The sequence below is a fragment of the Eptesicus fuscus genome, chromosome 19 (genome assembly GCF_027574615.1).
Source record: "Eptesicus fuscus isolate TK198812 chromosome 19, DD_ASM_mEF_20220401, whole genome shotgun sequence".
Classification (NCBI taxonomy): domain Eukaryota; kingdom Metazoa; phylum Chordata; class Mammalia; order Chiroptera; family Vespertilionidae; genus Eptesicus; species Eptesicus fuscus.
Window position 1 is genome coordinate 50,579,733 of NC_072491.1, and position 26,717 is coordinate 50,606,449.

Genomic DNA, 26,717 nt, shown 5'->3' on the forward strand with positions numbered 1-26,717 from the left:
CCCTGGCCCCGCCCCGCTGCAGGCTCCGCCCCTGGGCCCCCCACGTTCCCAGCAGGCGCCGCGCGCGCCGTGGCCCCGCCCCCGATCCTGGCCCCGCCCCACCCCACCTGCAGGCTCCGCCCCTGGGCCCCCCACGTTCCCAGCAGACGCCGCGCGCGCCGTGGCCCCGCCCCGCCCCAGCGGCGGAGAGCGATGGCGGAGCTGGACGTAGGGCAGCACTGCCAGGTGGAGCACTGCCGGCAGCGAGGTGATGGCGGAGTCGGCCCAGCTCTGCCCCACGGACAGTGGCGGCGGGAGGGGCGGCGGGGGCGGAGCTTCTCTGTGGGAGGGAAGCGCGTAGCCTCCGTGCATGGAACCGGGAGCTCCTGGACACACGTGGGCGTGCACCTGGGTTTGCAGGGGCGCTGCCGCTCCCCTCTGGCCCTGGCACTGCGACCACGGGGCCGCCGCTTCTCTTCCCCCAACTTCATGTTTCACCTGCTACTGTCAGGCGGAGGCAGCGGGGAGATCAGTGTTAACCTGGGTCCCTGGGCCCCTCCCGAGACGAGTTCTAGTCGAAGGCCCTTCGCGTTCCCAGCTTCCCCAAGGGGCTCTGACCCTCAGGCTGTTGCGCCAGGTGATGGCTCTCCCAGCTGTCACTCTTGTACTCCGATTGTCACCAGGCAGCAAACATCTACCAAGCAGCTAGTTAGCTAGGACAGCGTTCACACTGGTAGTCAGCGGCACTTTAGAGCATTGATAATAATGGGGGCTCTGTCCCCTGAGCCTGGAGGCCCGTGACCGCACAGCCCACCCGGCAGCAGCGCCTGAGGCGAGTTCCTGGAACATGACAGCACCCAGCAGGCTCCGTCCTGGACCCCTGGGTTTCCATGTGCGCTATCACCTGTGCCTCACACTGCAAGAGGGTGGCACATGGGTTTCCTCTCTCGTTGCAGCTTCAGTCACTGGTGGCAGGCACCCGAGTCACTGTTGAGAGGCCTCAGGTTCAGCCCGGCTAGTGGGAGTGCCACCGCTGATTAGTGTACCTGCTGTGGACTGGGCAAAGGACAGCATCCCGCTGGGCCCTTGTTGCTTACAGCGCTCTGGATCTGTACCTTCCACTGCGGCGGTCCCAGCCCTCCAGCAGCTTCCTTGCACTCTTTCATATGGAAGCTTAGCCGGTGGTTTTGACTGAGTTATGTATCTCTGGTGTACCTGATTAACCCTGAGAAGTCCACCTCATCCACCATTTGTGAGATGGTCGCCTTCCTTGCCAACTTCAGAGGTCTTCTAAAGTGTAAATGTCTGAAGGGAGGCCAAGGCCTAGCTCTTGGACTAGTGGACAGCAGTTACAATTTGGAGTGTGAGTATCCTAACATTTTTGTTAGCTTCCTGATGGATAGAAAGATGGTGTCAGGTACCAGGAAATGACCTTGATTGCACTCTCCCCCCTGAGTCCTCTTGTTTGTATCTAATGTTTACATAGTCACTAGAAGTCTCAAAATAGCAAACAGGTACAATTTTTCCCATTTGAAAAAGACACCAGCAGTTTCTGTTTCTGTCTCATTGACAAATGTATACACACTTTCCTGGTATGAAACGCTCATGGAGTCATGCAGCCAGAACCAGAGGGACTGTTCCCTAAGCCCATTCTCAGAATTACCCAGGGTCCCTTTCGGTTATAAGATCCTTTCTTTATGTTTCAAGTTAGATGACCTGCAGGATGAGATCTTTGGGGGGAAACTGTAGCTTTCTCTAAAGGGCAGTATGTTTTGTTTTCACTTTGTAAAAGTGGTGTGATTAGATATAGCCAGCCTTACTTTAGCTGTAATTTAATATGAGGTACATTGAAAACATTCTAGAGAGTAACTGATTGTATCGGTGGTTAATAGTTGTCACATCTGGGACTAGATACTTCCATGTGCTTTGCAAAAGTTCTGTTCCTAATGTAGTTATTTATTTAGTTAGTTAGTTAATACTAACTTAGTTGTTCCTCAACAGCAAGGAAAAACACAATTCAGGATTAAATTTTGCAGTATCAATCCATCAATCTATCGAATTTCTGGACTTTCTTTAAAAACATCTCCACCTAGTCACCACAGTATTTTTCTCAGAGCCTATTCAAGACAAATTAATTGTTGTGATTGTCTTAGGAATTATAGTTGCTTTCTAACTATTCATACCTTTTATGTATATCACTAGAGGCCCGGTGCACGAAATTCGTGCATGGGGGGAGGGTGTCCCTCAGCCCAGCCTGCACCCTCTCCAATATGGGACCCCTCAAGGAATGTCCAACTGCCCGTTTAGGCCCGATCCGAGGGTCGGGCCTAAACGGGCAGTCGGACATCTCTCTCACAATCCAGGACTGCTGGCTCCCAACTGCTCGCCTGCCTCCCTTCCTGATTGCCCCTAACCACTTCTGCCTGCCAGCCAGATCACCCCCTAACCACTCTCCTGCCAGCCTGGTCACCCCTAACTGCCCTCCCCTGCAGGCCTGGTCCCCCCCAACTGCCCTTCCCTGCAGGCCCGGTTGCCCCCAACTTCCCTCCTCTGCAGGCCTGGTCCCTCCCAACTGCCCTCCCCTGCAGGCCTGATTGCCCCCAACTGCCCTCCCTTGCAGGCCTGGTCCCTCCCATCTGCCCTCCCCTGCTGGCCATCTTGTGGCGACCATCTTGTGTCCACATGGGGACAGCCATCTTGTGTGTTGGAGTGATGGACAATTTGCATATTACTCTTTTATTAGATAGGATTTGGTTTTTATAATTACCCTGTGAAGTAGATATAGCATATATATATCCAGAGAGGAAGATATATATACACATACATATACATATAGACCTATATACATACCTAATAATAGCTCTGGTTTTGTGTATATACTATGTGTATATATACTGTAAAATGTATTTATATATAAAATCTCCAAAGCTCTACTGTTAAGTAACTTGCTTAGCATTGCTAAATTAGTAAATAGTGGAATCAGAATTGAAATCAGGTTTTTCCCTTAAAATGCAGGAATTTTGCAAAATGCAGTTCTCGAAAGCAACACCTACTAACTCTGGGGAACAAAAACAAACTGAAAAAGCAGAACTTTTTTTTGGATTTAACATGCTACGCTAAGTAACACTTGTCTCCCGATCATCTAGTAACTTTCTCTCGAGGACTGGAGGTTGTGATGGCGTTTGTTTACCTGCTACATTAGGATATTGGTCAAAAAGGAAAGTTCTCCAATGGAGGTGGCGCAGTACTTGCAGATTCTCTATGCGTAAGAAAACTAAATCAAAATCCAATACTGACCAGTACCTATAACATTTTCCTTCAATTTTAGATTTTCTTCCATTCGTATGTGATGGTTGTTCAGGAACATTTTGGTAAGTTATGTTTTTGTGCAGGATTTGAAAGTAACTTTGATGTTTGTAATATGAGATTTACTTCTGAACAGCAGAATTATGTAAAATAGCTCTTACTTTAGCCATTGATATTTAATGTTCATTATGGTAAAATGAACATATGGAAAAAATAGACTAGTCATAGGCTTTGATTACTTGTGCATATATTTAGCTAATCTTTAAACTTCTTAGATGGCATTATCTGTGTGATTTTTCTTTTTAAAAATATATTTTTATTGATTTCAGAGAGGAAGGGAGAGGGAGAGAGAGAGAGAAATATCAATGATGAGAATTATTGATTGGTTGCCTCCTGCACCCCCAACCCCTACCCCCTCGGGGATTGAGCCTGAAACCCCAACATGTGCCAGGACCGGAATCAAACTGGGACCTCCTGGTTCATAGATCAGCACTCAACCACTGAGCCACACTGGCTGGGCTGGGTGTGATTTTGTATGTAAAAGTTGTAATTGTGACTTTTAATCACAAGGAGAGAACATGTCCACAATATAAAGAATATGGAAAAAATCCAGTTAATGATTATACTCTTTATTTTAATTAATAAAATGAAAGTAATGCATATTTTAAAATCAGAACTAGAGCACATTTTTGACCTTTTATTATTGATGGTCTTTGAGAAATAAAAGGAATCAAAAAAAGATTTTTTTATCAGTTCACACACCTGAAAGCACTCAGAGTAAAGGTAATTTAGAGTGGCAAATTGTTTTTTCTCATATGGAAGTTGAATAACTGTTTTAAACCTTTTGAGGCAATAGATGCTCTATCTTTATCTGGCATTTCAGCTTATCCTTATTTGTAGATTTCTTAATGTAGCATAAATGTAATCTTAAGGATGCTAACAACTGAAATATCTCAGATTATTGCAATTATCCTTACATTATTTGATTGCATTTAAGTAAACACTATTTTTTTGAAATTATTTAAGCCTTGAGCACAGAAGCAGAGAGTCGCACGGCTGTTCTGAGGTACGTTAATAGTTCTCCTCTCTAATAACTCACATTTGTATTTATGTACTTTTCTTCCAATTTTTAAAAATGGATTTTTATTGATTTCAGAGGGGAAGGGAGAGGGAGAGAGAGATAGAAACATCAACGATGAGAGAGAAGCATTGATTGGCTGCCTCCTGCACGTCCCCTACTGGGGATTGAGCCCTCAACCCTGGCATGTGTCCTGACCGGGGAATTGAACTGTGATCTTCTGGTTCAAAGGTCAACACTCAACCACTGAGCCACGCCAGCTGGGCTTTTTCCAATTTTGAAGAGGTTTCAAACCAGCCAGTGTACAGCAGATTAAAATTTGGCATACTAAGCTAATTATGCAAATTATTGTTTTTGCTTTATATTATTTTTCTGTTTGTTTTTTCAAAAGTTGGTCTACTTGGTATTTTTACTTTTTTAGTCTCATAATTCTTATTTCTTTACACTCTGGTTCCGTTTGGGTGGCCGCTTGCAGCTCTAGGCTCCCTGTTTGCAGATCTGAAACGGAATTGCCGCCCTCATGCACCCCTGCCAGTTTCCTTCACTCGTTTGTTAGCACTGGTGCCTGGTGTTAGGATTTGGTGACAGCATATTGTTCTGACTCAGCCTTAGACCACCTGGAACAAACCTGTGGTCCCACCAAGTTCCATTCTAATTCTGACCACATGGAGAGCTTAAAAAGTGGCTGGCAGACAGAAACCAAAATATCTGTGTTATTGATAAAGGACAAGGAGAATGGTAAGGCTTAGTGAGGAGAGCCCAGTAGGTCTGCAGACAACGCCAGGATTAGGCACACTGCCTGCCAGCCCCAGCAGTGCTGGACCTGCCAGGCCTCCTCCTTGACTCCCAAGTTCAGTTCCAAGAGGAAAAAGAGAGAAAGCTGAGCCCACTTTCTCACATTTGACAGTCAGACAAGTGGCCCTACCTCCCTCGGGTCAGGAGAGGCGGGAAGTTAAACTGAATTCTCTCCCTTTGGAAGGAAGCGTTTGCCTCACACTTTGCAGGGGACACATATTCCTGCCCACTGTTTGCCAAGCACAAGGATTTTACATCTGTTCTCTCAGTTATAGAAAATTAAGGTTAAATGGCTTCAGTCAAAGTCTGGCCCTGTGAAGTTTAGGTGATTTATTTGAGGGAACTAAAAATTAACGAACTTATTGGTATTACGTAGGGTTAACTGGGAGAAAAATCTAATTTAAGTCACAGAAACATGCTGAGGTTTCTTATGCAACTTGTAAATCTGCCCTGTGCTGTCCTTTTTCTTATGATACCATTTGATTTTCTTTTAATGTCTCTCACAGAATGTCTCTCAATTGGATCTCAATTAAATAGTGAAGATAAATCATTTACCTTGAGACTGTGGGAACAAATTTGGAAAAATAGTTAAGTCAATTCCAACAAGATGCAACTAATGTTTATATGGAGGAGTGTCTTTGATTGTGGATTTCAAGAAATTATTTCTCTAAATTCATTCAACTCTAGAAACGTAGTTATTTAATACACTTCCCCATTTTCAAAAGTTCACTTTAAGCCCCTTCACTTTTATGAAAGACCCACATTAGTATCTGTCTGTGCTAACCTAAGGAAATCCAAAAAGCGTTTCAGTTTTACAAAACAAGGGGAGAAGTGAAAATAGCATTTAACCCTTGTTTTGCAGTGAGCCATTCGCTGCACAGGCAGCGGCACCCCGAGCTGTGAGAGCGGCTCACCAAGCTCCTTCCCCCGAATCATGCTCAGCATCTCAGCATTAGGGCTCCCTAGCTTTGAACTGTGTCTGAGCATCTGGGAGACCCATTTTGGGGTCTGGGAACAGTGAAAAAAATTTCCATGTAATTAATGGTAATTGCGCCATTTCGGTTTATGAAAAGTTTCAAAGGTAGGAATGCTCAGCTACTTTTGGATAGTGGGGGACACCTGTAATCTAAATAGCCTGGTTGATCTGGATTTTTCTTTGATCTTATAAAATCTCACCTTTTTCTGATGTAATGTTTGCTGGAAATACAATATTAAACACACCATTGCGAGCAGTATATCATTATGAAAACTGTCTTTAACCCTCTGTATCATGGATAAACATAATTTTTAAAATGTATTTTATTGATTTTTTACAGAGAAGAAAGGAGAGGGATAGAGCAGTGGTCGGCAAACTGCCACGGTTTGCCGCTCTGTTGACTAATGAGTTTGCCGACCACTGACCTAGACTCTCGATTCCAATAATTACAGGCTGTTGTTGTTCCTTATGATTAAGCCCCTATCCCAGCGGTCGGCAAACTCATTAGTCAACAGAGCGGCAAACCGCGGCTTGCGAGCCGCAGTTTGCCGACCACTGGGATAGAGAGTTAGAAACATCGATGAGAGAGAAACATCGATCAGCTGCCTCCTGCACACCCCCTACTGGGAATGTGCCCGCAACCAAGGTACATGCCCTTGACCGGAATCGAACCTGGGACCTTTCAGTCCGCAGGCCAATGCTTTATCCACTGAACCAAACCGGTTAGGGCGATAAACATAATTTTAAGTGTTCATTTATATATATTTAACTACTTAAAATTGGTGTAGAAAATAGGTAGACTTGCCATTGAGGACTGATGTTGAGATGACTCCCTGAGCATGTTAATATGGGGGCATCTTTGTGTTGGACCGTTACAAAGTAGAAGACTAAAATTATAAAGAGTAACTCAGTAGTCACGTTAACTTGATTTAGAAGATAAATATACCACAGTAGGAAGATTATGAAAATGTAGAACAGTCAACACAATAATCTCTTCTCACACAATTATTTACTACAATCTGTTTTGTGGGAGCATCTAAGTTGCTCTTATAAATTAAAGTAGCAGTAATATGAATCCTGCCTTCCAAAATAGATTTGTTGACTTATTCTCCATGTGAAATATGCCAATTTCTCCTTTTTTACATTTTCAGGTGACTGTAGTCAAGGAGAGGCTGAAGTCAGATACACATGCATCTTACCCATGTGCGTTCAAGGGCTGTGCTGAGAAAGAGCTTGTGCCAGTGACCTGTCCGCACTGTGAGAAGAACTTTTGCCTGAGGTGATCACTCAGATGAGCCCACTCAGTGGATCTGTTTAATTTGTATGCAAATACTTGAACTGGTGTCACTCTTCTGCTCACAGACACCGTCACCAGTCAGATCATGAATGTGAAAAACTGGAACTCCCTACGCCACGCATGGCTGCCACTCAGAAACTTGTTAGAGACATTATTGGCAAGTACCAAGGAAACTTGTTTCATTGCTTTCTGTATTGCTATCTACCTATTAGTTCCAAAGCTCCTGCTGCTTATGTCTGCTTTTCAGTATGGAAGGCATTGCTAACAGCCCCTGTGGGCTGCAACTTGCAATCTATTTTGATGATATTCTTGCAACAGTATTTCTCACAAGGCCAGATGTTTTCCTGCTCGACCACTCAGATCAGCTGGTTAACCATCACAGCTAGAAATGGTTTCACGGGGCTGAAGTAGTAGTATGTAGTCTCTAAAGACTAAACGTTAAGCCTATTGTCCTAAGAATGCTGTTACAATCTGAGGTACCAGGAAAGAATCTATAATAATAAAAGCATAATATGCTAATTAGACCGGACGACCTTCCGGATGAAGCTGGGGCTGCGAGGGAAGCCCAAGTCCCGGGTGCCTGCCCGCAGCCAGAGGGAAGCCCGGGTCCCAGGTCCCGGGTGCCAGAGAGAAGCCTGGGTTCCCAGGTGCCAGAAGGAAGTCGGTGCTGGCACTCGGGGGAAGGAAGGCCTACTCTTGCATGAATTTCGTGCATCAGGCCTCTAGTATATCTATACACTAGACCAGTCTCTGCCAACATGTTAGTTCAGCCGAATTTTCATTCTTTGTTAAGGACACTACCTTTAATAAAATCTTCTATAACCAAAACTTAAAGTTCTCTGTAGAAGTGTTAGTGATTAGATTAAATCAGCTTAAGTTGGAAAGAAGCACCATGCTAAGGGTTTTGATGTGGAGATTGTCAACATTTTAAATATAATACATACACAATATGTTGTCTTTGTAGAGCTCTGTTGTATGTAGTTTTTGTATGTTTCAGAGCCATAAAACATTAATTGTGGAGGATGGGCTGAGACCCGCCCCTGTGCCCGCTGCAGCCTCGCAGCCCACAGTTCCTTTCAAGGTGCATGAATTCATGCACTGGGCCCCTAGTAGTTAATAAAAGTCTAGAAAATATAATGTAAACATTATGTGTTTATATGTTTATTTTTATTTCTTAGATTCCAAGACAGGAGAGACAGCGAATAAGCGACGGAAGGGTGCAAAAAATAGCGCTACAGCTGCCAAGGTAGCACTGATGAAATTAAAGATGCATGCTGATGGGGATAAGTCACTGCCCCAGGTTGGTCTTGGAGACTTTGAAAAACAAGATGTTTACATACGGTTGAAGCCCCTCTCTACTCCTCCCTCCCATCTGGTAACAACTAACCTGAACCTGATGTGTATCTTTCCTAGTGTTACAGGTGTGTAGCTACATAAAAAATGGTACATCGTTTTGTGAGATTTTCACTTCATAGAAATGGCAGGGAGCCATACGTATCCTTCAGCTTTTTTTTTTTTTTCACTTGGCATTATGTTTTTAGCATTTATCCATGTTGACACATTAGTCTAGTTTGTTCATTGTGATAACTGCATATCTCATAGTATGAATATACCGCATTTATTCATTCTTGTGATGAACAATATTCAGAATTTTTCCAAGTTTTTTTGCTATTATAAATTGTTCAACAGTGAATGTCCTTGTGTGTATATAAATAACGTCTCACTAGGGCAGTTCCTTTAAAAAGCCATAATATCAATTGCATTTTATACAGCAACCCAGTACATACATATATAAATACATACATACCTTAACACAGTTTCACCTAACCTTACACTATTTCTTAATTCTATTTTGTTTTAAAGATGATTGATTTTATTACCACTGAGGGATTGAGACCCTCAGATTGAAAAATGCTCCCCTAGGAAAGATATGGAGAAATAGAACATCTGGGTCCTAGGCTTTGCTTATCCTTAGGTTTCCTGGATACTGTCAACTTTGTGCTCAGTGGTTGTGCTAATTTTTCTTCTTCCTGTCTGACGGTTTCAGTGTTTCTTGCCAACATTGGGTGTTATTCATTGTTACCAATCTGATAGATATGAAGTTATGTCTCACTGAGGTTTAAAGTTAAATTTCCCTTTGACAATTAAGGTTCAGCTATTTTGCATGAGTTTATTGGCTATTGACTTTCTTCTGTGAATTATTTGTTCATATCCTTTGCCTATTTTTTCTGTTGGGTTTTTGCACTTTTTTTTACTCTAGATGTTTTGAATTTTTTTACTACATGTGTTGCACATTTCCTCTCTCAATTTGTGGTTTGTCTTCTCTTTGTTTTTTTATCTCTTGAGTGGTCCAGACTTTTAAAATTTTAATATGTTCAAATTTATTAGTGATTTCTCTAAGATTTATATTTTTCAAAATAAATTGTTTTTTTCTTACATTTTCCTTTAGAAAGCTTTATTTTATTTGCTTATTTTGTGTAGCTCTTTATTCCACTTAATTATAAGTAGAAGTAAAGATTTACACACACACACACACATACCTGAATGGATTACCTGTGGTCATAACACAAGGTACTGAGAGTTCATCCTTGTAATTACACCTCAGTCACCTACCATATAGTACACGTGGGACTAGTTTGGGACTGTCTGTCCATCTTTGCATCAATATCAAACTGGCTTATTATCATAGCTGTGTAAGAAGCAGGACACGTTTCTCCACCTTATTTTTTGCTTTCAGCTATACCTATTCTTGGCTCTTTGTTCTTTTGTAAAAATTGTAGGATCACTTTGTCCTGTTCTATGAAATTGTGATTGATAGGAATTATACTGAATTTTCTATTAGAACAGTTTACCTCTTTAGAATTTTGACTCTTCTCATCCCATCCATGTTTGTGGTCTATTGTTCCAATTTTTCATTAGGTCTTCTTTTCTGTCTTTAACATCTGTAATGCTTACCATCCACATCTATATGTCTTTTCTTCATTATATTCTTAAGTTCTTCATAATTTTTGCTGCCATTGTAAATAATAACTTTTAAAAAACTTAACGCTTCCTTAACTGGCTATGCTGGTTGTTGTTTGTTGTCCTTCTCTCCTGCAAAGAAACCTCTTGTTGTTCCCATGTTTTATAGGCTTTCTGGGATGTTCCCATGCAGTTATATTTTCTGCAAATGACAGTTTTGTGTTTTGGTGTTTCTTTTCCCCAAATTTCCTTTCCTCTTACTCCTGCTTTTCATCATTATTTGTCTTAATGCATGGGTTGAGCTCTACAGAACAGGACTGAATAATATAGGCATCTTCATCACAGTTCTGACTTTAATCCAAATGAGGCTGAAGTTTCAACATTAAATATTATCTTTATTATAGGTTGTTTTCAACCTACTTGTTTGGGTGTGTTTTTCAGGTAACTTTAATTTGATGTAGTTGCAAACACAAAATAGTAGCAAGAATAGTACAAAGAATTTTTCCATATTTTTTACCCAAATGTACCAGTTAATTACATTTTGCCCTTACTTGCTTTATCATTTGCAGTCTCTCTCTTTGTACATATGTCTACACATGTGTACCTGTGTTTGTATGTGATTGCATACTAATTTTTGGTTTGCTTATCTATCAGTTTCTGAGACAAGTGTGTTAAAATCTCCTGGAGCTGTGGTTTTGTCAGGGTTTTTCTTGTAATTCTAATGGTTTTGCTGAATTGTATATTATCAGGTGTGTGGAATTCTCCATTGTTATATCTTCTTTGTGAATTGCCTTTCATGCTATTTTGAATTATAATAGACTAGGGGCCCAGTGCACGGATTCATGCACCTTGAAAGGAACTGTGGGCTGCGAGGCTGCAGTGGGCACAGTGGTGGGTCTCGGCCCATCCCCCGCCCCCTCCGCCTGGCCCCTCCCACCGCCGCCCCTGGTCAGGTAACCTGTCTGCTGGAAGCCCCACTCCCACTGCCTCCGCCGCACCCATGCGCTGATGGTGCTGGCCCCACTTGCACCCGCTGACAGCACGGAGCAATTGGGGCCAGTGCCGTCAGAGGGTGTGAGCAGTGGCTGCTGCCCCAATCGCCCCTCAGGAGCAGGGGGAGTTGGAGAAGCCCTCAGGGGCAATCGGGGCTGGCAGCCACCACTCACACCCACTGACAGGGCCGAGTGATTGGGACCGGTGCTGGGCACCGGCAGCAGGTACGAGTGGCAGCTCTGGTGCTAGCTGCAGGTGCGAGTGGGGCCGGCGCTGGCAGTGGGTACGAGCAGGGCTGGCACCGGCAGCAGGTGTGAGCTCCCGGCAGACCGAGGCGCGCGGGAGCAAAGAATTTTCAGTAACCACTAGAGGCTTGCCCCAATGACAGCGACTGGCGCCCCGCCTTGGTCTGGCGCCCCCGCTTACCTGCTCCACCATCCTGCTGCGGCCAATGCCCACCACGTTCTGTGCTCTCCCATCTGCTGCCGATGCCCATCCTGTTCTGCGCGTGCCCCCTGGTGGTCAGTGCACATCATAGAGACCGGTTGTTCAGTTGTTCCACCGTTTGGTCTAGTTGCATATTAGGGTTTTATATATATAGATTGTTTCACTAGTTTTCTTTTGGTTAAGATTTAACTATTATGTCTATTTTCATCATGTTATGTTCACCTTTTCTGTGTTGTTTTGTTTTAGGGTGTCTCTTGTAAGCAGCATATAGCTGGACTTTGTTTTTTTAATCCAGTTTGCTAGTATTCCTCTTTTATAGGTGAGTTGAATCCATTTATATATATTGTGATCACTGATACATTTGAATGTATATCTTCCATCTAATGATTTTTGCTCATCATCCTTATTTCTCTTTCCTGTCTTCTTTTATATTGATTGGATTTTCTACGTTTTCTTTTATTTTACTCTTTTAGAAACCATTGATTGTATTCTTCTTTTAGTGATATCCTTAGTATTTTCCTTTTAAAAAATCTTTCTTTAATGTTTTTAAATTTGCAAAGGTAGTACACACTTCTAGCAAGTGTAACTATTAAGAGATGTGTAAAGGAAAAAGCAAACTTCGCCTTTAGGATTCATACTGGATTTGCATTACATGTTATTTATCAGTTTTGAGAGAAATAATGTTTTTACTACGTGGCCTTCCTATCCAGGAGCCTTATGTGTCCTTCCAGTTATTCAGGTCACGTTTCTTGTCTTGTGTAACATGCTTGTCTTCATTTAAGTCTCAGTCCTTATTTATTTTCATTTCCAATTGAGGTTTATTTCTGTTGTGAACAGAATATTTACGTCCACCTCTATTTTCAGATACTTACTGCTAATATAGAGAAAAGAGTCTTGATTTCTGTATATTCGTCTGATTCAGCCACATCATCAAACTCTTATGATTAATTTTAGAAGTTTCTTTTTCACCATTAGTGCCTTTGATTTCTTAGATATGCAGTCACACCCCATTAGCAGGATAGCCTTTATTTTATAATAATTATATTAGTTATTTCATTTTCTTATTCTACATTATCTAAAATCTCCAACATAATGCATTATAGTAATGGTGATAATAGGCATGCGTTTATATTTTTTATGTATAAAATTAAAAACCAGTTTTCCTTTTTAAAGTTACTTGGTATTACATCCTCTCAAATAGCACAAGGAGCTTGACATGCCTATCCACTCGAATGTCTCCCACCCATCATCATTGTTCACACATAAAGACTATTGTCATCAATACCTATGTAAATCTACACATTTTTTTTAGTTTCTTCTTTCCTTAGGACTTACATTTATTTTTCTGAATTCCATTCTTTAGTGATTCACTTAGAGTCTTTGCAGGTAAACTCTTTTAGTCTTTCTTGTCTGAGAGTGCCCTATTTTATCTTCGCTTGAGCTGGTTGTCTATTAGACTCTCACTTCCTTGGATCTACGTACAGTGGCCTCTGTGATCTGTTATAGGGGAAATATTTGCTGTCTCTTGATTTTCATTGCTATATGGGTAACTGTCTTTTTTAGTGGCTTTTACGACTTTACCTGTGGTATTTTTCAATTTCAGTACAATGTTTCTGGGCATGGATTTATTTTAATTGCCCAGCTTGGCCCTTGAGATACATTTAAAATTTTAACTTATGTCTTCACTTTTAGAAAATTATGTCATTTTTCTCTGACTATTGCTCCTCCATCATCTCTTCTGAAACTCTTGTTAGTTTCACACGTATTTGGGGACATACAGTTTCTATTTTGCTGTCTCCTTGTGCTACATTCTAGATGACTTCCTCAACTCCATCTCCCTATCAAGTAAGCCTTTTTAAAAATATATATATATTTATTGATTTTTTTACAGAGAGGAAGGGAGAGGGATAGAGAGTTAGAAACATCGATGAGAGAGAAACATCGATCAGCTGCCTCCTGCACACCCCCTACTGGGGATGTGCCCCCAACCAAGGTACATGCCCTTGACCAGAATCAAACTAGTGACCCTTCAGTCCTCAGGCCGACACTCTATCCCCTGAGCCTAACCGGTTAGGGCATCAAGTAAGCCTTTTTATGGAAGGTTAGAGAAATTTATCCTGTTTGAACTTTTAATTTCAGAAACTGTGTTTTTACGTTTATATTTCTTATTAGCTATTTATAGCTTCTTTTATTTCTGCCTGTTTTTGGTTTCATAACTTCTTGTTCTTTTTTGTGGATATTATCCCTTAATTTGTCTCATTTTTAAATGTCTTTTTCACACTTAGTTATTTTCATCCTTGGTTTGCTGTGAAATTTCAGTTTACAGATTGTGCCTGTTGGTCTTGAATAGGAACTCCCTTCTGGTCTCTCTCTGCCCACTCACCTTTCTGCATTTCTGTTCCATTTATGATCTTCAAGCATATTTATCTTTTTATTAGGTGAGGCTATATCTTTTTAATATTCTCTTTTCATATTTATACTCATTACTTTGATTTTATAGAGTTGACTCAGAGTTTGAACTTCCAATGATTTCTTATTTTTTCTTTTAATTCTTGTTATCTGTAATAACACACTCCACTGGTCTTCAACAAATCTCAATTCTTTGGTGCTGGGAATAGTCTTGAATCTAATGTTTCCTAAAATAATTGTAATCTTTCCTCTGTGACTTAGAGATGCTCCTCTTATGCCAACAATTTCATTGTGACAGGAATTGGTCTGTAAAGCCAACTCTTTTTAAACCAATTTTCAGGACTCAAGGAACACCTTTGCTTTTACTCGTTTTCCCCTCTGCATTTGTTAACTTAGCATGAAAATACAATATGAGGAAGCATATAGCGTATAGAATACTAGAGGGACCATCCAAATCTTCTATGAAACTTGTCTATTTTTTCTTTTTTTCTAGCTTCTTTATTCTCAAAAGCCCTGCTCTCTCTAAACACGTTGTCTTTCATGTAGGAAGATGTGTTTCATGTTTCAGGGACTTTCATTTGCAAACGACAGAAACTTGATACCAACTAGCGTAATGAAAACTGTTGCCCCTCATGTGATGGGAGTGGCGTTGATCTGGTCACCAGGATGACTGAGCTCCAGGACGCAGATGCAGTAGAAAGAGCCCATTGTGTCCTTGACTTCCCCCTGTGCTGGGCCCATTCTTTCCCATCCCACAGGACTTTTCCACCTTGGTTCAGGAATGGCCGAGGGGCCTGGGCGACAGCTTAGGCAATTCCAGGTTTAATCCAATACGCCTTACAATCTCAGGAGAAAGAGAGCTGCCCTTTCCACCCCAGCCTTTGAATGTAAAATCCCAGGGAAGAGCTTCGTTGGCTTACCGAGGTCACATAACCCGTTTTGCACAGGTCACCTGGCCAGGTCTTGAGTCCTCTACCCATGCATTCAGGTGGCTGCTGGGCGACTCTGACTGGTACTCCCACCACCAGTTTTACCATCAGAGGGCAGTCCCTCGCTGACCAGGAGAAGAGAGGAAGTGACAAAAACAGCTGTCTAGTTCATGTATGTAATCTATTGTAACTGTTCTGTTCCTACAGACGGAAAGAATCTACTTGCAGGTGTTCTTACCCAAGGGGAGCAAAGAGAAGAGCAAACCCATGTTCTTCTGTCACCGATGGAGCGTTGGGAAGGTCATCGACTTTGCAGCTTCTTCAGCCAGTCTCAGAAACGACAATAACAAGTCCACGGCCAAGGTACCAGCTGGTTGTAACAGCTCTGCCGTAGGGGTTTAGGCTATGCTACAACAGGCCTGTTTGTTGGTTACACTACTGTGTGCTTTGCTTCTCTCTTAACAGAAGTTAAGGCTCTGTCACATGACTTCTGGAGAAGCGTTGCCCTTGGACCACACGCTGGAAGCCTGGATGGCCAGGGAGGACTGCCCTTTATACAACGGCGGGAACGTTGTCTTGGAATATCTTAGTGAGGAAGAACAGTTTTTAAAGAATGTCGACGCTTACTTGGAATAGTCATTCAAGGATTCAGTCCAGGAATCATGAGGAAAATTCTATGTGAAGTCAGTTTCTTTTACTACAAATACTATAAGTATTTTTTTAAGTTGCTCTTACATTTTTTTCATTATGTCATAATGTCCATTATCAGTTTTCTATAAATTGAATTTAAATTTTTCCTTTTAAAGTTTAACTATGAATTGACAGTTACTAGCATGTCACCGTATTTAATTCGCTTTTATTAGGTGTGTTTCTCGTGGGGCTATGAGCTGTGGTTTGACTGAGACTGCTCCGCGTCACCTTGACTGCGGATCCACACTGAGCGTTGAGATGTCCTTTTTGGGACATTGCCGTTCTGTGGAGAGGAGGAAAGATGCTCTTAGGGACACCTGCATCTCTTCTTCTTGGAGCAGGTAACTTGCAAGCGTAGCACTGTGGTGCCAGGAGTGGAGCTGTTCCGTGTGCCTGCATCATGGCATGTGCATTGATGTGTGTACATGAATCAGGAACTGAGGGCTTGTCTCATTCACTCTTCCGAGTTTTTGGATGAGGAATCTCAGGCCTGGGGAGGAGAAGTGCTTTTCCTGCTGTCACCTACCTGCTGTGGGGCATGGCTCTGACAAAGGCTCTCCTCCTGGGAGTCACCACCTGTGTGTGTTTGTGGGAATGGATTCAAATGAGAAGAAAGATGGCGAGCTCAACTTGATTGCAGTCTCTTTATACCCACCAAAGCAAAATACATGCCAAGAGTGACTACATTGTCCCTCAACAAAGGACTACTAGACAGAGGGAACAGAAATTACTTCTGTTTGTTCTTTGTCCCTTTGCTATTTTAATTGTCATGGACTTGCAGAGTGGCTTTAGGTTTAATTAAAGGAATAAATTCAGAATGTTTGTTTCATCTCTAATTTTTCGTCGTATAATTTTCATGCAAAGAATGGAGATAGCTTCTGACTTTCATCAGCTGCTTATACACTCATTTATTAGTGTGATTATTTGAGTACCTACTAAGGATAAGGATTTGATTCTAGTTTCCATGGTAACTACCGTGCAGAGCAGTGTGACAAGTACCAAATGAACAGATGGATAGTAAGTATAGCTGTGCTCCAACAGCTCTTTTTCACAAACTGTATGACCAGAAGTAGAAATAATCCTTAAATCTATTCCCAGACACCAGAAGTTTTCATACACACGAATACCTTAGCATGTGCCATAGTTACTCGCACATGTCAGGGGATCAACACAGGTCTCATGACTCAGCTAAGGCTAAACATGGGAGAGAAAGTCCCAGTGGGGCTGAGCAGAGGGGAGGGAAGGTGGCAGGAACTGAGTCACGTGGAGGCGAAGGCAGAGCTGGCCTGTCAGTGATCAGACGGAAAGGAGAGCCAGGGCGCGGAGGGAAGGACTGGTGTCAGTGGGCGTTCGCGTCCGTGGCGAGGGAGGTCAGTTTCCGGATAGTGGGCCAGCTGTCTGAAGGCACAGGTACCAGCCTCCTCAGAGGCTCCCGGGACGGGGCTCCCGCATGAGCCGTCTCCTAAAGATTCAGGTTGTGGGTGAGAGAAAAGCCCGAGCTCTCACTTCCCAGTGACTGAAAAGACAGCTTTCGCGGACGTAGTTCCAGGGCTCTCCGTTGAGTATGCGCAATGGAATTTTAGGTTTTGACTGTTCCCACCCGACCCTAGTATCTTTCCACCTAGATAGTCTTGCAGACGACTGGAATTATAAGTAGGAAACGCACAAACAGCTTTAAATGCAGATACTGTAGCAGTAACAGCAGAATGGTACAAATGAGCTCCCATTGAAATGTCATTAGCCAGGAAAGGCGTGTGGCGGATAGATCATTAAACTTTTCTAGTGTCGGTTTTATTCCCCACAGATCTTCGGTCAGGGCAGGACCAGAGGGCCTGGTGAAGGGAAAGGGTGCAGATAGCAATCAGGAAGACAAAACGTCCCTTCCTCACACCTGTGACCTGGGCAACAAAAACTGGGAGCTGAAATACTTGCTCACATACTGTACAGATGGCTTTGGTTTTATGAAGTTTCTGTTTGTTTTATTTTTGTCTTTTTAAACTAGAAACATTCTCTGGGAATTCAGCTGAGATATCAGAAACATTAGTTCTGTTCTCCATTTCAGCATCAGCCAATGTCTTGATGTGGTACATGGAAATACAACTTATGAACTACAAGTTCTATTGCATTTTTTTAAAGTTTAAAATTTTATTTTTTAATTATAGTTGACATTCAGTATTATATTAGTTTCAGGTGTAAAGTCTACTGCATTTGAAAGACTAATCTACATCAGTAGAATTTTTAAAAACTTAAAAAATGTCCAGTAAAATTGCTTTAACAATTTTTGAGGAGCAAATGTTATAGTGTAAAAATACTCCAAACTGTCCTTTGTGCATTGAACACAGATTCTGCCTTGATTACATGAAGGATCTGCTGAAGTGGGAATATATTCAGAGACTACCAGGTCTGTAGGTTTAATACAGGGTGTCCAAAAAAAATGTATACGCACTTTGAATGATTATAAAGGCAGTGTTTATTAACAAACAGTTCATTTTTAAAATTTAAAAGAATCTACAGAAATGCCTGGCCAGTGTGACTCAGTGGTTGAGTGTTGACCCAGGAACCAAAAGGTCATGGTTCCATTCTTGGTCAGGGCATAGACCGGGGTTGCGGGCTCAATCCCCAATAGGGGGCGTGCAGGAGGCAGCTGATCGATGATGTTTCTCTCTCATCGATGTTTCTTTTTGTTGTTGTTAATATCACCAGAGGATATTTTTCTGTTGAATTTTAGAGAGAATGGAAGGGAGAAGGAGAGAGAAACATCAATGTGAGAGAGGCACATCAATTGGGGATCTGGCCTGCAACTGAGGTTCATGCCCTTGACTGGACTCGAACCCATGACCCTTCAGTCCTAGGGCCGAGGCTCTATCCACAGAGCCAAACCAGCTAGGACTCTCATTGATGTTTCTATCTCTCTATCCCTCTTACTTCCTCTCTCTCTAAAAATCAATACAAAAATATTTAAAAGAATCTACAGAAATGAATACATTTTTTTGTCAGTGTCTGTTTTAAAACTGATGACCATTCTGGTCCAGGCACTGCTGATGACTGGAAGCAATGGAATCACAAACATCAAGAATCATTTCGTTCGATATTTGTGCGCCCTCAATTCATCAACTGTTGCCGGTTTTTTACCTTAAACTTTATCTTTTATGTATCTCCATAAAAAAAAAGTCTAGTGGCACTTAAGGATAAGTTTTCTTTGTTCAAAGCTTAGCCTGGCTTCACCCATTATTTCAAATCAGTTAAACCTGAAAAGAAGTGAAAATTAAGTGAGTTATCAGTTGTTAAAGTATATATACGTTTTTTGGGGATACCCTATAGCAGGGGTCCTCAAACTTTTTAAACAGGGGGCCAGTTCACTGTCCCTCAGACCGTTGGAGGGCCGGACTATAGTTTAAAAAAAACTATGAACAAATTCCTATGCACACTGCACATATCTTATTTTGAAGTAAAAAAACAAAACGGCAAAAACACCCGCCTGTGGCCCGCGGGCCGTAGTTTGAGGACGCCTGCCCTATAGTAAGTAGACAGTCACAGTGGATTTTTGTTCTTTTCTTTCCTTTTTTCTGGTTAGTATCTGAACCCCCTCTTGTTTGGGAATCCATCATTATGGGAGTATGTGGGGTGTCAGTCCTCACCAGAAAACCCCCAATACTTTTCCTTATTTCCGGTGGGCAAGGCACAGGCACCTGACCTCAGTTGGGCCAGTGAGATGACATGCCCTTCTCTGTGAGTAGGCATGGGTGTTACAGAATTAGTGCCCGTGACTCCCAGTGCCCCATGGTGTCAGGCCCCAGGTGTCCAGCGGCAGGGGTCCCTTACCCAGGCTGTCCCGTTGGCCATACATCTGGCCACCCACTTTCCCTAGGTTCCCAAGCTCCCTGGTTACCATCCAGGAAATTGTTTTTCGACTTAAGGATTCCAAAACCAGTTTCAGATTTTGCCTAACTGACGCACTCTCCAGAGTTGTAGGAAATCTATGAGCCGCCTCAGGATGTGGCAAGGCTAGTTTCTGGGCTCTGCGGTGTCTAAGTCTTGCTCAGGGGCTGCAGGAGGAGAGGGTGGAGCGGGTGACTGGCTGATTGCTCTGCTCCGCCCTGCTCCAGGCCCAGCGCCCAGCAAACGTGGCCGATAAATACTCATTTGATTTTGATGTGACTCACCACCTGCAGGGCCCTCAATATCTATTTTATATTTTTGGATCGTGACTGTTTCTAGTGTAGAGTTTCCTTAGGAAGAAAGAAAACTAAACAATGTGTAAGTTTTTAAACGCAGGTGAAGAGGAGGCTGTTTTCTCCTTAGCAGAAAGGAGGAAATGAGGAAGAGATTGGGTTTCTGCTGGGGGCCGCTGAAGCTGCAGAGTGCCGGGCCTTGTGCATTTTCCTAACTACAGGTCGGGCAGGTTGTGTCACTCACGAGGTAGCCAGGAATTGTTTGAGAGCACAGGCCCTCCTCCTGGACTTTGATCCAGCAAAACAACTCTTGCCTCAGCCTCAGCCCGGCATTGGGACGCCTCTCCCAGGAAGGTTCTCCAGTTGCCTTTGATGCGTTCGCATATATGATTGATTTAAGCTTTCAGAATGATTAGACGCCTTTTTATTGTCTTGCTTTTTGTGACGCTGGGAGAAGCAAGGAAGCCATTTCTCAGGTTTCTGAGTACAGAGAGGACTGAGCTACTGTTCTTCACAAAGACCGAAGAAACCGTCCTCGTCCGATCCACGTACCGAGCTAAGCGGCCCAACGCCAGCTTCCTCTCTGTGCGGCTCGAAGACCCGGACCTGCTGCAGGTGGTGAACGTGACCAGGGCCACCTCGGGTGCCACAGACTTCATCATAAAACTAGTGGCAGAGGAGGAAGGAGAGACGAACTTGACCATTCAGCTGTGGGACTCTGAAGGTAGGCAAGAAAGACTCATTGAGGAAGTAAAGAATGTGAGAGTCAGAGTGCTCAAACAGAGGCCAGGCAGTCTTTTCCCGGCGTCGATGCGCATGGATAGAAATGCCCTCCTGCTCATTCTGCCAATGATCCTGTTAAACAAGTGCGCATTCGGTTGCAAGATTGAGTTGCAGGTGTTTCGCGTGGTATGGAAGAGACCTTTGCCAGTAATTTTGGTGGCAGCTACACAGTTTTTTCTGATGCCATTTTGTGGATATCTTTTGACTCAGGTTTTGGCATTGCCCGAGGCACTGGCGTTTGGGTTTGTAATGACCTGCACGTGCCCAGGAGGGGGTGGGGGCTATCTCTTTGCTCTGCTTCTAGAAGGAGATATCACTTTGGCCATTTTGATGACCTGCACATCAACGGTATTGGCCCTGGTAATGATGCCTGCCAATTCCTACCTGTACAGCAGGATCTTAGGGCTGTCCGGGACATTCCATGTTCCTGTTTCGAAAATTATGTCAACACTCCTCTTCATACTTGTACCTATATCAGCTGGAATAGTCATCAAGCATAGAATACCTGAAAAAGCAAGCATCCTGGAGAGAATCATTAGACCTCTGAGTTTTATTTTAATGTCTGTAGGGATTTATTTGATGTTCAGGATGGGATTGGTGTTTCTAAGAACCGATAGCCCAGAGGTGCTTCTGTTGGGTGCCTTAGTTCCTGCTCTGGGCTTGCTGTTCGGGTACTGCCCTGCTAAAATCTGCAGGCTGCCTCCCGCCGTGTGCAAGACTGTTGCTATCGAAAGCGGGGCACTGAACAGCTTCTTGGCTCTGGCCATCATCCAGCTCGCCCTCCCCCAGGCCCAGGCCGACGCAGCTTCCGCGGCTCCCTTCACAGTGGCACTGTGCTCTGGGTGTGAAATGCTGCTGATTCTCCTGTTGTACCAGGCGAAGAAAAGGTGTGTCCTTGTCACAGGAGAGAAAAGGAAGCACCTTCCCCGCTCTAGCAATCAAAGCACCGCAGCATGCCCGCTCTGAGGTGCTGTGGGGCATCAGGGGATATCTACAGTGATGCTGCTCGCGGCCCCCTTCTGATCTGATTGAGAACTTGGCACGAGGGGGAGGCATGTACATTATAATATGTACATCATCACAACATGCATTCTCACCTGGAGCTCGGGAGGAGGCCACTGCGCTGTGTTGGTCTGGAAATGCTTTATAGAGTGGGATTTGATTATGATACTTCATTTCGGTCTCTTAAGTGGGAAAGAGCAATTTAAAAACACCTCCTGTAGTGATTCTGAGAATACCCCAACTTTTTACAGAAGGGGCATTTCCTACATTCTCACAGTATTAGTTAATTAGTTTGCCAGCTGATAAGACAGCCAAGGTTCTTTTTTTCTAATTTCACCAAATTCAGTATTTCTATATTTATAAAGTGAATAATAATGAGCCACCACCAGGCTGAAGCTCATCTTTTATAAATCTTGGTATTTTTATAGAAATCTTGGTATTTCTATACCAAGATTTATAAAAGATGAGCTTCAGCCTGGTGGTGGCTCATTATTATTCACTTTATAAAATGATAATTGCCCTCATGGAATCTTTTACTGCTGAGTCCTTTCAACAGAAACCTCCATTTAGGGGTAGAAAATATAATTAAACTTGCACCAATTTAACTCATATGCACTTCCATGAGCATATTCTAGTGATCGGGAGACGAGAGACCTGCATTCTAGTTGCACTTTATCATTTACCTTGAGAGCTAGCAAGACACTCTGTACTTCAGTTTTCACATCTGTAAAATGAAAAGATTTAATTAAGGTTTAAGATTTTGCTCAACTCCTGAGTCTGTGGTTGTGGCATGAAACTCCAGGACCTAGCAGCTAGGCAGGGTGATGGGCGGAGGGAAGGTTCAGGCTGATGAAAGGAGCCACACCCGGCTGCTGTAGTGGAGGCAGCAATCAGCATTCGGCTTCTTGAGTGCAGGGACCCTGCATTCTTTGAATTCCTACGGTGTTTAGCACATGCCTCGAATAGAGTAGGTGCTCATTACACATTTATTGGATTAATTAATCAATAATATCTATAATGGTCAAGGTCATATGCTCCAAGCCAGACTTTGCCTGGGTCTGCCATTTCAGCTCTGTCACCCATCAGCTGGATGACATTGGTCAATTACTTAATCTCTCTCCGCCTAAATTCATGTGGAATGTGGGGTGAGGATCGTACCTACCTCATGCTCTTGTTGTGAGGATTGAATGAGTTCATAGGAGCAAGGCTCTCGGAGCTGCCCAACACACAGGTTACTGTTACTCTATGAATATCTGATTGGTCTTCCATGTTGAAAATACACTCTGTCCTTGGACTTGGAATCTATTTTATATCTCTTATAGATGTATTGTGGAAAACGGAGATTTTCACATAATAAAATTTATCTCATTTGGATTGGGATGAAATTCCTTTTTTTAAGTTTCACCTCTTAAGAGGGATGATTCTGTGATACGTTGTCTATGATATATACTAGTGGCCTGGTGCACGGATTCGTGTACATTGAAAGGGAAATAATTAGAAGAAATATTTTAATATTGCTATTTGCCCTATTTCTGTAATAGAAGTGTCACAGCCGCCACTGGTCACCGTCTGTGGGCAATCAGTGGGGCGATCAGGGCCCTGTTTGCACCCACCTTGGCCTGGCGCCGCCTGCTCATCTGCTCCACCATCCTGCTGCAGTCCCGCTCTCGTCAGGGCCCATTGGGACAGCAGCACCGCCACTGCCACCTGCTGCCGGCGCCGCGTCGCCAACACCCACCATGTTTCGCGCTGCCCCCTGGTGGTCAGTGCACATCATAGTGAGTGGTCGAACTCCAGGTTGAACTCCTGGTCGAGGGGACAATTTGTATATTAGGCTTTTATTATCTTACCTTATAATAGACAAATATGCAAATTGACCACACCTTTGCTACGCCCAAGCCACGCCCACCAGGAAACCGTTGCAGGGACGCTGGGTGCAACCGAGCCCAAGGCTGGGAAAGCCGCCCGAGGCTTTCCCGGCCTTGAGCGCCAGCGGGGTGCCTGCTGACCACTGGGGGTCGGCTCCTGCGATCGGTCGCAGGGATGCTGGGTGCAGCCGAGCCCAAGGCCACCGCCCGGGGCCAAGCCCGGACCCTGAAAGAAGGCAGAAGGCGGTGGCCACAGCCAAGGCCTGGGTCCCCCGGTGCTGGCAGAAAACTGGTGCAGGCAGCCAGGTGAATGAAGGTCTATTGCACGAATCTTCATGCAAACGGGCTACTAGTATAGACTAATAGCCCTGCACACGAATCCGTGCACCAATAGCTCTCTGCAGGGCCTGGCCACTCAGTGCCCGCTGCCCAGAGGCTCTCCGCAGCCCAGAGGCCCATCCGCAGCCAGGCGCGGAACACTTGCCTCGTCACCAGGGCAATGACGCAAGTGTTCCGCACCCCGGCCTGGCCAGAGGCCCATATGCGGTCAGGCACGGAATGCTTGCCTTGTCACTGCGGCGACGAAGCAAGCATTCCGCCCGGCCGCTCACGCAGCCCACTCTCAGCAGCCGCCCTCCCAGGACTGGGGGACACTGGCAGGGCTGAGAGGACTGGGCACCGCCATCTTGTGGCTATGGGCGCTGCCATCTTTGTGATGGGGTGACAGTTAATTTGCATATTACCCTTTTATTAGAAAATTTAAAGGAAATTTAATTTGCTTATTAGATAGGATTCTCAGATCTGGGAAAGCTGTTGGCATTACAGGGCACAACAGGGCTTAACCAATATCCACAGCTCCAACCTATTTTACATCAAAACAGTAAGTGCTGTTAGCTACCCAGGAAACTCCACCCCCTGAGGACCTGCACATTGCCCGTGTACTTTTTAAAAATAATCAGTCCCCTAAACAACTCTTACCCAAGAAAGTCTTGTGCTGTGAACCTGATTTTTTTTTTTTAGTGAAAGGAGTTGCCATTTACAAGCAGTCATCTCTTGGGAGGAAGTAGGCTTAGCAAGATACCCAAGTGCAAGTACAGGGCAGTTGGGCACCTTTTGCCCTTGCGGAAGCCCGACCTGAGCACTGGCTGACAGAGGCCCTCCTCCCCGGAAGCCTGTCCAGGTCCAGTCAGGTGTCTGGGGAGGAGCCAGGGCTTCAGATCCCCACCCCCCTCTTCCATTCTGAGGTTAGCATCATCAGCACCTCTCTCCGGGATGAAGTCAGCTGGTGAAAAGGGATCTCAAAGGCCCCCTGAGGGACTCCCATCAGTGAAATGTGGGACGGTGACCTGGGCTGCACACCAGGGGGGGTTTAGTCTCACCCTGTGTGGCTGAGGCTGGAGCCCGGACCCTCCCTGTCTCCCAACCACCTTGGCGTGGTAGGTCTTTGGGATTGGGAACCATGACCGCAAATGCAGCTTTAAAAATTGCCCCTTTGAGAACTCGGGAGCAACGCACCAGGTACTGAGGACCCTGCAGCCACCTGGACTCACAGACAAAAACCTTGGATTTTGTGGAACCAGTTTGCGATACATCCAAAACGAGAGCCGAGCGCTGGACTGCCCTGCGCTAGAGGACTCTTCATTGGCTTCCAGGCAGGCCTTCGGGAGCAGAACAGCCTCTTTGACTGAAAACCCGCAGTTACTTGTGAACAATTGAGAGGCAGCAGCGGAGTCGCCTAGAAAGAGGTTGGCCCTCCTGCTCATTTGAGGTAGGAAGCGTGAAGTGATTTTAATTTGAGAGAATAAGATATTTGATCTTCTACCCATGAGCGGGACCACGATCATTTAAAGGAGGTTTAAAGAGGATGCTGATGACATTTCTGCAAATGCCTGGAAAATTTTATTTGCTTATGAATCAACTCATCACCATGTAGTTGGCAAGTTTGTTTTAAGTGTCTGACAACAAAGAACCAAAAAAGCTAATTTCTGAGGTTTTCCTCTTCTTTTTTTGTTAAGAACATATAAGCATATTTTGCTAGACAAATCGAGGTATCCAGTTCAGATACTCAAGGCATTTTTAGAAGAATAAAAACAAAATTCTGGCTCTTTGTGAGGTTTGAGAATTGGTCATTCATCTGAGAGCTCGTTCATCTGCAGCGTGTGGTGACAACACCTTGCCTTTTGGTGAAAAAAGGGAAGCAACCTCTTGACAAGCAAGGAGCCAAATAACCTCCTTTCTTGTTCCTGATGTGGCTGGGATGTCTCAGACCTGTGCATTGCTTTTTCCACTAAAACGGGAAGACTATATATCCCACAATGCCAGACGTGCTATCTGAAGACCTCAAGGATCCCAGACTAGTCCTTGTGTTTCACGCGGTGCAGCCTCGCCGTGCCAGGTAGTCCCGGAGTGTGGACGCTGGGTCCGTGTCCCACTCTCTGCTTTTGCTGTGTGACCTGAGGACAGATGACTTCTCTGGGCCTTCGTTTCCTCATTTGTATGATGAAGCTAGTCATATCTTCGTCCTGAAACTGTTGCGATGGTTAAGTAAAAGAATGCATATAAAAATGCAATTGTCTGAAGCATGGTAAGTCCTCACTAAATGGTAATGTTAACATAAAAACATTCAAACCTGTAAAGAATTTTTGTGAGTTTATTTGAGACAAACTGTCGACAGTTGCCAGGAAGCAGAACCTCAACGGATTGAGATAATGCTCCAGAGAATGTTGGTTTCTCATCTATTTTTTTTTTTATATATTTCATTGATTTTTACAGAGAGGAAAGGAGAGGTACAGAGAGCCAGAAACATCGACCAGCTGCCTCTTGCACATACCAGGGATGTGCCCGCAACCAATGTACATGCCCTTGACCGGATCGAACCCGGGACCCTTGAGTCCGCAGACCGAAGCTCTATCCACTGAGCCAAACCGGTTTCGGCGGTTTCTCATCTATTTTTATACATTGCAATCAAAGGAGGGGACGTAGGTGGGTTACATAAAATCCATTGGTGATATATTAGAGAGGCGGGAGAAAGC

The 26,717-nt window shown here is 44.0% G+C and overlaps 2 protein-coding genes across 4 annotated transcripts; both read left to right on the forward strand.

The window, feature by feature from the left end:
* Positions 1 to 156: 156 nt before the first annotated feature.
* Positions 157 to 16,068, forward strand: ZFAND1 (zinc finger AN1-type containing 1). 3 transcript variants are annotated; one of them, XM_054708607.1, is made up of 9 exons: positions 1,136 to 1,342; positions 3,308 to 3,350; positions 4,312 to 4,351; positions 7,286 to 7,413; positions 7,497 to 7,588; positions 8,610 to 8,731; positions 15,378 to 15,533; positions 15,636 to 15,853; positions 16,034 to 16,068. In XM_054708607.1, exons 1-8 carry the CDS (start codon positions 1,237 to 1,239, stop codon positions 15,804 to 15,806), a joined length of 858 nt encoding a protein of 285 aa, XP_054564582.1. In that variant the 5' UTR covers positions 1,136 to 1,236; the 3' UTR covers positions 15,807 to 15,853; positions 16,034 to 16,068. The 3 variants fall into 3 exon arrangements, with proteins under 3 accessions (XP_008155033.2, XP_054564582.1, XP_054564581.1); XM_008156811.3 differs by lacking the exons at positions 1,136 to 1,342; positions 16,034 to 16,068 and adding an exon at positions 157 to 247 and having other exon boundaries at positions 15,636 to 16,027; XM_054708606.1 differs by lacking the exon at positions 16,034 to 16,068 and having other exon boundaries at positions 1,137 to 1,342; positions 15,636 to 16,027.
* Positions 16,069 to 20,431: 4,363 nt separating this feature from the next.
* On the forward strand, positions 20,432 to 21,781 carry SLC10A5 (solute carrier family 10 member 5). The gene has a single exon (XM_054708696.1). The coding sequence runs from the start codon at positions 20,441 to 20,443 to the stop codon at positions 21,779 to 21,781; it is 1,341 nt and encodes a 446-aa protein (XP_054564671.1). The 5' UTR covers positions 20,432 to 20,440.
* The last annotated feature ends 4,936 nt before the right edge of the window (positions 21,782 to 26,717 follow it).